The following is a 10,602-nucleotide window of genomic DNA, read 5'->3' as shown; positions in this document are numbered from 1 at the left end:
AGCCCGGCCCCACCCAGCCCGGCCCCACCCAGCTCGGCCCCACCCAGCCCCGGCCCGAGCACCACCTCCGCTCCGCCCGCCCGCCGGTCCAGGTGGCACAACGCAGCGCCGCGGGGAACTTTGCCGTATCGCCGGCCGCGGCAAAATCGGCGCTCGGCCCGGTCACGCAACGCGGCGGCGGTGACGGCGGTGACGGTGACAACGGTGACGACGGTGACGACGACGCCGACGGTGACGACGACGCCGACGCTTTAACAAGGAAACGTAGCGGAACAAACCCCACGCCAACGACGCTCTCCGCTTGCCTCTCCACCTTTGCATAATAAGCTTACGGGGCGGGGAGGGGGTGGGGGTTAAGTGGTCGGGGCCGTCACGCCGGGGGGGGGGGGGGGGGGGCTTTAGGTGACGGGAGAAGGGGGGGGGCGGTGTGGGGGTATGCGCTGCACGCGGTGCTCAGGGACTTGGAGGCGGTTCTTGGGGTCCCGGCTGGCCGGCGAGTTGAGCGGCCTAGTCACCACGAGCGTCGCGGCTCTTGAAATGTTTTTGTTTCATCAAATTCGAGCGCCACGCGATCGTCGCCGTCTCCCTGCGTGGGGCTGGCCTGGGACAGGGGGCCGTTGTGACGCGATGCAGAATGTTTATGAACCAGAGAGGAGGGGGGGGGAAATACGAAAATCCCATTTAGGATTTGGGCGAAGCCACTCGGCCCGGCGTCCTGGACCTAGACGTGCGGCCGGAAGAGGGCCTCCCCAGCGCCGCGGAGGGGGCAGGGTCAGAGGTCACCACGCAAGCAGATTAGTTCATTAGCTACCAGGGGGGGGGGGCTGGGTGGGTTCTAACCGAACGAGCAGCGTCCCCCAGTCACGGCGATTGGCAGCACACGCCACCATCAACGCGCGCCACCCTGTCAACGCGCGTCGTCCCGTTGACGTGCTCCACGGGAAAACGCCGAGAGGGAGTGACCCTTGCGGGAGTGACCCCTTGCGGGAGTGACCCCTTGCGTGAGTGACCCCCCCCCCCCGCGCGAGTGACCCCCCCCCCTCCCCCACTTGGCCACGCCCTCTTCCGGCCCGACGCTTCAGCAGCACTTGCTCGTGGTGACGGTGCAACGCAGCCGTGCCCGGTGGCGCCGACGGCGATGATGGCACTGGTGGTGGCGGTGATCGTGGTGGCAGCGGCGGTGACGATGATGGTGGTGCTAGCGGTGGTGGTGGTGGTGACGGTGGCAGTGATGGTGGTGACGACGACGATGGTGGTGCTAGTGGTGGTGGTGGTGGTGACGGTGGCAGTGATGGTGGTGCTAGCGGTGATGGCGGTGGTGGTGATTACGATGATGGTGGTGCTAGCGGTGGTGGTGGTGGTGGCGGTGATGGCGGTGGTGGTGGTGACGACGATGGTGGCGGTGGCCGTGAAGGGGAGAGAGAAGGGCCGTGGGCGTGTGTGCTCTGCGGGGCGGCGTCGGGGAGGGAGCATGAGAGGGGGGGGGGGGCGATGGGGGCGATGAGGGCGATGGGGAGGGGAGGGAGGCAGAGAGGGGGGGGGCGATGGGGGAGGGAGGGGCGATGGTGGACTCAGTCGTCGTCCACGATGTGCTGTAGGAGGAAGTTTGCCGCCAGGTTCTCGTTCTTGTCGCAGGCAAAGTAGGCCTCCATCGCCAGGCGCCGCTCAAAGCCCAGGCCCATGAGCTGCTCACACACACAGCAGCACACACACAGTGTCAGCACACACACACACACAGCACAGTGTTAGCAGCAGCACACCACACACTGCTACACACACACACACAGCAACACACACACACAGCGCACACACACAGTGTTAGCAGCACACACACAGTGTCAGCAGCAGCACACACACACAGTAGCAACACACACAGCACACACACACACAGCGCACACACACAGTGTTAGCAGCACACACACAGTGTCAGCAGCAGCACACACACACAGCACACACACACACACAGCGCACACACACAGTGTTAGCAGCAGCAACACACACAGTAGCACACACACAGCACACACACACAGCGCACACACAGTGTTAGCAGCACACACACACACAGTGTCAGCAGCAGCACACAGACACAGTAGCACACACACACAGCACACACACACACACTGTTAGCAGCAGCACACACGCAGCAGCACACACACACTGCTACACACACAGCAGCACAACAACCGCCATTCGCCACTAAGTGGCGGTGACGTCACCACGACGCTTGTGCCAGGCCAAGTGCACCTTGAGGCCACATGAAGTGTCGAATGCCCGCTGGCAGGAGGTCACGGGGCAGACCCAGCAGGTGCCACGGGTCGACTGACTGAGATGACCGAGATGACTGGCTGATGCACCACCTGTGCCCCCTACTGTACCAACTTGCTGTGCTTTAGCCACCGGGCACTCCGCTCGTGGTTGTGAGCGTCGCTCCTCCGCCCTCCGTTGTTGTTGGAGGGCGACTGCCTCCAACTGCCCAGTAGTGTCCTTCACGAGCCTCCTCCACAGAGGCCGATCTTGACACCGCTGGTATAGTCATCGGCAAGTCCACTCAGCTCCACGTCCTCCCGTACCACATAACTCCATCTCTTCTCTAGCCCGTGCCGGGCCCGTTTAGCCCCTCTATCCGGCCGAACAAAAGCTGTTTAGGCATGCGGTGGCTGGGCATGCGGGCTACATGACCCAGCCAACGCAGCCTTGCCTGCCGGAGGAGCTCACCGATGGGACTTTGCCCAGATCTTTCAAGGATTTGTGAGCTCCTCACACAATCCAGCCTGGTTAAACCCAGGATGGATCGTAGGCAGGCCAGCCTAAATGTTTCCAACCGGCGAAGATGCTCTATTAGGGGGGTCCACGTTTCGCAAGCGTAGAGAAGGGAAGGAATGACTGTGGCCGAGAAGACCTGAAGCTTCGTGCGGAGCGACAATCCAGGTAGCTTCTACACAGCGTTACGCAACCGATGAAAAGACAATGCCGCTCGACTGATTCGGAGTGAGACCTCTGCTGTTAAACTGGAGCCGGTCATAAGCACACTGCCCAAGTATGGAAAACTCTCCACTCTCTCCACTACTGCCCCATCACCGATTGGGAGTTGTGGGGGTGGAGTGTCCGATGGTACAAAATACCCAGGCAGGTGCTTAGTTTTGGTGGGGCTGATGGTAAGGCCCCACCCACCTCTTAGTGGCACGCTCCAGGTTCATCAGCAGCGCCTCCAACTCCTCTTCTGAATGAGCAGCAATTACCAAATCATCGGCATACATAACGTGGTTTACCAATAGGGAGCCATCCCTTGACCGCACCCGGGCATCGATCAGCCTCCCATTATATCTGTACCAAATGGAAATTCCCCCGGTACAGCCATTGAAGGCTTCACGAACAACGCGGTCAAAATAGATGTTAAATAATGTGGGAGCCAGGGACATCCCTGTCGCACCCCAAGGTGTACAGGGAACGGCTCCGACTCCCGGCCACGTAGTTTTACCCGGGCCCGCGCACCAGCAGCAGCACACATGCACAAGCACAGCAGCAGTAGCAGCAGCAGCACACACACAAACACAGCAGCAGCAGCAGCACACACACAAACACAGCACCAGCAGCAGCACACATGCACAAGCACAGCAGCAGCAGCAGCACACATGCACAAAACAGCAGCAGCAGCAGCACACACACACAAACACAGCACCAGCAGCAGCACACATGCACAAGCACAGCAGCAGCAGCAGCAGCACAAACACAGCAGCAGCAGCAGCACACACACAAACACAGCACCAGCAGCACACATGCACAAGCACAGCAGCAGCAGCAGCACACACAAACACAGCACCAGCAGCAGCACACATGCACAAACACAGCAGCAGCAGCAGAAGCAGCGCACGCTCGCGCGCTCCCACACGGCGGCATTACCCTCTCGATGGCGTCCATCTCGTCGGGCGTGACCTGGATGACCTGCGGCCGGTCTGCGCCCGGCTCGTCGGCGCCGGGCTCCTCGGCGCCCTCCTCGCCCGGCTCGTTGAGCATGTGGATGAACTCCTCCTGGTACTGGCTGATCTCCTGCTAGGCCGCAAGCAAAACGTGCAAAACGTGCAGAGCAGGGCTCAACGACTTGGGGAAGAGATGCAATTGCGATTATTTTCTGACAGATATTGCGATTTGATTCGCGAATAAATGTTTTGAAGTCAAGCTGCAGTTGAATATTCACTGTGTAATAGATTTAAAACACGTGATGGAGCATTACCACGTGATACCATCAACATATGAACTGCACTATATATTCTAATGCAAGGATGATAATTTAAATTTTTAATTGAAATAGAACAATCAAACATAGAACAATTGTTAAGTTGAATCAAAAAAAGTTATGATAACAAAAAAAAATCCAAGAAGAAAGGGGACTTTTCAAATCGGAAAAAAAAAATCGCTGCCTTTGCGATTTGCTAATCGTGTTGTTGCGTGGGCGACGCGTGGGAGCGACGCATGTGCGACGTGTGTGCGACATGTGTGTGCGACGCGTGTGAGCGACGCGCGTGTGCGATGCGTGTGCGACGCGTGTGCGACGCGTGTGCGACGCGTGTGCGACGCGTGTGAGCGACGCGCGTGTGCGATGCGTGTGCGATGCGTGTGCGATGCGTGTGCGACGCGTGTGAGCGACGCGCGTGTGCGATGCGTGTGCGACGCGTGTGCGACGCGTGTGCGACGCGTGTGCGACGCGTGTGAGCGACGCGCGTGTGCGATGCGTGTGCGATGCGTGTGCGACGCGTGTGCGACGCGTGTGCGACGCGTGTGCGACGCGTGTGCGACGCTCACCGCAAGCAGCTGAGGGTTCTGGACGCCCAGCTCCTGCAGCAGGGCGGGCAGCAGGCCGGGGTTCTGCTGCACGGCGCGCCGCATGTAGCGGAACTGTGCCTGGTTCCGCAGGTACTCCAGCGGGTTGCCTGCAACAAACACGCAGGTCCACCCCGGGCAGCCTTCAGCAGATTGTTGGGGCAAGTGGCACGTGGCACACGAGGGGGCGGGTGGCCAGCACCACGCCGGCCGGCTTTGTCTCCCCAGTGGCGATGTTTACTACACGTCGCACCGCGCACTCGTTTGAAGCTGAGTGGACCTAGGGGAGGCCCAGGACCGGTTCAGATAATCGTCACTGGAGTTAGCAGTGAGCGGGAATGGAACTCACACAGACACACACACACACCCCCACACACCCCCTCACCGGATCTGGAGCCCTGCGACGCGGTGCCACCGGTACTCGCCGTGCTGCTGCTGCTGGTGGTGCCCGAGGCGGCCGGGGCGCTGGGCGCGGAAGCCGCCTGCCGCTGCTGCTGCCGCTGCTGCTGGCTCTCAGCGGGAGCGTCTGCAGCCAGCCCCTCGCCTTCCTGCATGCCCTGTAGCAGCAGCAGTAGCAGCAGCAGTAGCAGCAGTAGTAGCAGTAGCAGCAGTAGCAGCAGCAGTAGCAGCAGCAGTAGCAGCAGCAGCAGCAGCAGTAGCAGCAGCAGCAGTAGCAGCAGCAGTAGCAGCAGCAGTAGCAGTAGCAGCAGCAGTAGCAGCAGCAGCAGTAGCAGCAGTAGCAGCAGCAGTAGCAGCAGCAGCAGTAGCAGCAGTAGCAGTAGCAACAGCAGCAGTAGCAGCAGCAGTAGCAGCAGCAGCAGTAGAAGCAGCAGCAGCAGCACGATGACACACGCGGTCAGCGCAGAGGCCCGGCACAGACGCTCACTGCAGGCTCATCGGCCGTGTGGGGCGCCGTCGAGCAGAGCGGCGCCACTTGTGGTGGTGGAGAGGGGGGTTGGGGTGATGCGCGCGAGTGGGGTTGTGGTTGGTGCGTGGTAGTGCGTGGTAGTGCGAGGTAGCGCGTGGTAGTGCGTGGTGGTGCGTGGGTGCGAGGTAGCGCGTGTGGTGACCGTGCGGTTAGCGTGCTGCTGCGTTGGCGGGCGTGGCTCTGTGAGTATCCGTGTCAGTGTGGCTCTGTGAGTGTCAGTGTGGCTCTGTGTGTAGCTGTGTGGCTCTGTGAGTAGCAGTGTGGCTCTGTGTGTAGCTGTGTGGCTCTGTGTGTAGCTGTGTGGCTCTGTGAGTAGCGGTGTCAGTGTGGCTCTGTGAGTGTCAGTGTGGCTCTGTGTGTGGCTGCTCGTGTGGCTCTATGAGTAGTAGTGTGGCTCTGTGTGTAGCAGTGTGGCTCTGTGTGTGGCTGCTCGTGTGGCTCTGTGAGTAGCAGTGTGGCTCTGTGTGTAGCAGTGTGGCTCTGTGAGTAGCTGTGTGGCTCTGTGAGTAGCGGTGTGGCTCTGTGAGTAGCGGTGTGGCTCTGTGTGTGGCTGCTCGTGTGGCTCTGTGTGTAGCTGTGTGGCTCTGTGAGTAGCAGTGTGGCTCTGTGTGTGGCTGCTCGTGTGGCTCTGTGTGTAGCTGTGTGGCTCTGTGAGTAGCTGTGTGGCTCTGTGAGTAGCTGTGTGGCTCTGTGTGTAGCAGTGTGGCTCTGTGTGTAGCAGTGTGGCTCTGTGTGTAGCAGTGTGGCTCTGTGTGTAGCAGTGTGGCTCTGTGTGTAGCAGTGTGGCTCTGTGTGTAGCAGTGTGGCTCTGTGTGTAGCAGTGTGGCTCTGTGTGTAGCTGTGTGGCTCTGTGAGTAGCAGTGTGGCTCTGTGTGTAGCAATGTGGCTCTGTGTGTAGTAGTGTGGCTCTGTGTGTAGCTGTGTGGCTCTGTGTGTAGCTGTGTGGCTCTGTGAGTAGCTGTGTGGCTCTGTGAGTAGCAGTGTGGCTCTGTGTGTAGCAGTGTGGCTCTGTGTGTAGCAGTGTGGCTCTGTGAGAAGCAGTGTGGCTCTGTGTGTAACAGTGTGGCTCTGTGAGTAGTAGTGTGGCTCTGAGTAGCAGTGTGGCTCTGTGAGTAGCTGTGTGGCTCTGTGTGTAGCTGTGTGGCTCTGTGTGTAGCTGTGTGGCTCTGTGTGTAGCTGTGTAGCTCTGTGAGTAGCAGGTGGCTCTGTGAGTAGCTGTGTAGCTCTGTGTGTAGCTGAGTGGCTCTGTGAGTAGCAGTGTGGCTCTGTGAGTAGCAGTGTGGCTCTGTGTGTGGCTGTGTAGCTCTGTGTGTAGCTGTAGCTGTGTGTAGCTGTGTGTAGCTGTGTAGCTGTGTGTAGCTGTGTGTAGCTGTGTGTGGCTGTGTGTAGCTGTGTGTAGCTGTGTGTGGCTGTGTGTGGCTGTGTGTAGCTGTGTGGCTGTGTGTGGCTGTGTGTAGCTGTGTGGCTCTGTGAGTAGCTGTGTGGCTCTGTGAGTAGCGGTGTGGCTCTGTGTGTAGCGGTGTGGCTCTGTGAGTAGCTGTGTGGCTCTGTGTGTAGCAGTGTGGCTCTGTGAGTAGCAGTGTAGCTCTGTGTGTAGCTGTGTGGCTCTGTGAGTAGCAGTGTGGCTCTGTGTAGTAGTGTGGATCTGTGAGTAGCTGTGTGGCTCTGTGTGTGGCTGCTCGTGTGGCTCTGTGTGTAGCAGTGTGGCTCTGTGAGTAGCAGTGTGGCTCTGTGAGTAGCAGTGTGGCTCTGTGAGTAGCAGTGTGGCTCTGTGAGTAGCAGTGTGGCTCTGTGAGTAGCAGTGTGGCTCTGTGAGTAGCAGTGTGGCTCTGTGTGTAGCAGTGTGGCTCTGTGAGTAGCAGTGTGGCTCTGTGAGTAGCAGTGTGGCTCTGTGTGTAGCAGTGTGGCTCTGTGAGTAGCAGTGTGGCTCTGTGAGTAGCAGTGTGGCTCTGTGAGTAGCGGTGTCAGTGTGGCTCTGTGAGTAGCAGTGTGGCTCTGTGTGTAGCAGAGTGGCTCTGTGTGTAGCAGTGTGGCTCTGTGAGTAGCAGTGTGGCTCTGTGAGTAGCAGTGTGGCTCTGTGTGTAGCAGTGTGGCTTGTGAGTAGCAGTGTGGCTCTGTGAGTAGCGGTGTGGCTCTGTGAGTAGCGGTGGGCTCGTGTGTGGCTGCTCGTGTGGCTCTGTGTGTAGCTGTGTGGCTCTGTGAGTAGCAGTGTGGCTCTGTGTGTGGCTGCTCGTGTGGCTCTGTGTGTAGCTGTGTGGCTCTGTGAGTAGCTGTGTGGCTCTGTGAGTAGCTGTGTGGCTCTGTGTGTAGCAGTGTGGCTCTGTGTGTAGCAGTGTGGCTCTGTGTGTAGCAGTGTGGCTCTGTGTGTAGCAGTGTGGCTCTGTGTGTAGCAGTGTGGCTCTGTGTGTAGCAGTGTGGCTCTGTGTGTAGCAGTGTGGCTCTGTGTGTAGCAGTGTGGCTCTGTGTGTAGCAGTGTGGCTCTGTGTGTAGCAGTGTGGCTCTGTGAGTAGCAGTGTGGCTCTGTGGTAGTAGTGTGGCTCTGTGTGTAGCTGTGTGGCTCTGTGTGTAGCAGTGTGGCTGTGTGAGTAGCAGTGTGGCTCTGTGTGTAGCTGTGTGGCTCTGTGTGTAGCAGTGTGGCTCTGTGTGTAGCAGTGTGGCTCTGTGTGTAGCAGTGTGGCTCTGTGAGTAGCAGTGTGGCTCTGTGTGTAGTAGTGTGGCTCTGTGTGTAGCTGTGTGGCTCTGTGAGTAGCAGAGTGGCTCTGTGTGTAGCTGTGTGGCTCTGTGTGTAGCTGTGTGGCTCTGTGAGTAGCAGAGTGGCTCTGTGTGTAGCTGTGTGGCTCTGTGTGTAGCTGTGTGGCTCTGTGTGTAGCTGTGTGGCTCTGTGAGTAGCTGTGTGGCTCTGTGAGTAGCAGTGTGGCTCTGTGTGTAGCTGTGTGGCTCTGTGTGTAGCTGTGTGGCTCTGTGAGTAGCAGTGTGGCTCTGTGTGTAGCAGTGTGGCTCGTGTTAAGCAGTGTGGCTCTGTGAGTAGCGGTGTGGCTCTGTGTGTAGCTGTGTGGCTCTGTGAGTAGCTGGTGGCTCTGTGAGTAGCAGTGTGGCTCTGTGAGTAGCAGTATGGCTCTGTGAGTAGCAGTGTGGCTCTGTGAGTAGCAGTGTGGCTCTGTGTGTAACAGTGTGGCTCTGTGAGTAGTAGTGTGGCTCTGTGAGTAGCAGTGTGGCTCTGTGAGTAGCAGTGTGGCTCTGTGAGTAGCTGTGTGGCTCTGTGTGTAGCTGTGTGGCTCTGTGTGTAGCTGTGGCTCTGTGTGTAGCTGTGTAGCTCTGTGAGTAGCAGTGTGGCTCTGTGAGTAGCTGTGTATCTGTGTGTAGCTGAGTGGCTCTGTGAGTAGCAGTGTGGCTCTGTGAGTAGCAGTGGGCTCTGTGTGTGGCTGTGTAGCTCTGTGTGTAGCTGTAGCTGTGTGTAGCTGTGTGTAGCTGTGTAGCTGTGTGTAGCTGTGTGTAGCTGTGTGTGGCTGTGTAGCTGTGTGTAGCTGTGTGTAGCTGTGTGTAGCTGTGTGTGGCTGTGTGTGGCTGTGTGTAGCTGTGTGGCTGTGTGTGGCTGTGTGTAGCTGTGGCTCTGTGAGTAGCTGTGTGGCTCTGTGAGTAGCGGTGTGGCTCTGTGTGTAGCGGTGTGGCTCTGTGAGTAGCTGTGTGGCTCTGTGTGTAGCAGTGTGGCTCTGTGAGTAGCAGTGTAGCTCTGTGTGTAGCGTGGTCTGTGAGTAGCAGTGTGGCTCTGTGTGTAGTAGTGTGGCTCTGTGAGTAGCAGTGTGGCTCTGTGAGTAGCAGTGTGGCTCTGTGAGTAGCAGTGTGGCTCTGTGTAGCAGTGTGGCTCGTGAGTAGCAGTGTGGCTCTGTGAGTAGCAGTGTGGCTCTGTGAGTAGCGTGTCAGTGTGGCTCTGTGAGTAGCAGTGTGGCTCTGTGTGTAGCAGAGTGGCTCTGTGTGTAGCAGTGTGGCTCTGTGAGTAGCAGTGTGGCTCTGTGAGTAGCAGTGTGGCTCTGTGTGTAGCAGTGTGGCTCTGTGAGTAGCAGTGTGGCTCTGTGAGTAGCGGTGTGGCTCTGTGAGTAGCGGTGTGGCTCTGTGTGTGGCTGCTCGTGTGGCTCTGTGTGTAGCTGTGTGGCTCTGTGAGTAGCAGTGTGGCTCTGTGTGTGGCTGCTCGTGTGGCTCTGTGTGTAGCTGTGTGGCTCTGTGAGTAGCTTGTGGCTCTGTGAGTAGCTGTGTGGCTCTGTGTGTAGCAGTGTGGCTCTGTGTGTAGCAGTGTGGCTCTGTGTGTAGCAGTGTGGCTCTGTGTGTAGCAGTGTGCTCTGTGTGTAGCAGTGTGGCTCTGTGTGTAGCAGTGTGGCTCTGTGTGTAGCAGTGTGGCTCTGTGTGTAGCAGTGTGGCTCTGTGTGTAGCAGTGTGGCTCTGTGTGTAGCAGTGTGGCTCTGTGTGTAGCAGTGTGGCTCTGTGAGTAGCAGTGTGGCTCTGTGTGTAGTGTGGCTCTGTGTGTAGCTGTGTGGCTCTGTGTGTAGCAGTGTGGCTCTGTGTGTAGCAGTGTGGCTCTGTGAGTAGCAGTGTGGCTCTGTGTGTAGTAGTGTGGCTCTGTGTGTAGCGTGTGGCTCTGTGTGTAGCAGTGTGGCTGTGTGAGTAGCAGTGTGGCTCTGTGTGTAGCTGTGTGGCTCTGTGTGTAGCAGTGTGGCTCTGTGTGTAGCAGTGTGCTCTGTGTGTAGCAGTGTGGCTCTGTGAGTAGCAGTGTGGCTCTGTGTGTAGTATGTGGCTCTGTGTGTAGCTGTGTGGCTCTGGAGTAGCAGAGTGGCTCTGTGTGTAGCTGTGTGGCTCTGTGTGTA

At 58.3% G+C, this 10,602-nt stretch overlaps 1 protein-coding gene across 1 annotated transcript in view; it reads right to left on the bottom strand.

Annotated features, from left to right (window-relative positions):
- Positions 1-1,552: 1,552 nt before the first annotated feature.
- The window catches only part of LOC133340001 (UV excision repair protein RAD23 homolog B-like), a 35,915-nt gene continuing 26,865 nt past the window's right edge, over positions 1,553-10,602 (bottom strand). The window contains exons 7-10 of the mRNA XM_061548097.1: positions 5,204-5,375; positions 4,801-4,928; positions 3,901-4,047; positions 1,553-1,685 (exon numbers count right to left, since the gene is read on the bottom strand). Of these exons, the coding sequence (XP_061404081.1) occupies positions 1,572-1,685; positions 3,901-4,047; positions 4,801-4,928; positions 5,204-5,375 (561 nt within the window). The 3' untranslated portion in view covers positions 1,553-1,571. The remainder of the gene's footprint in view (positions 1,686-3,900; positions 4,048-4,800; positions 4,929-5,203; positions 5,376-10,602) is intronic.

This window comes from Lethenteron reissneri, unplaced genomic scaffold, assembly GCF_015708825.2.
Source record: "Lethenteron reissneri isolate LAM-NWPU_2019-01 unplaced genomic scaffold, ASM1570882v1 scaffold_629, whole genome shotgun sequence".
NCBI classification, from domain to species: Eukaryota; Metazoa; Chordata; class Hyperoartia; order Petromyzontiformes; family Petromyzontidae; genus Lethenteron; species Lethenteron reissneri.
This window is presented reverse-complemented; position numbering and strand designations above follow the sequence as displayed.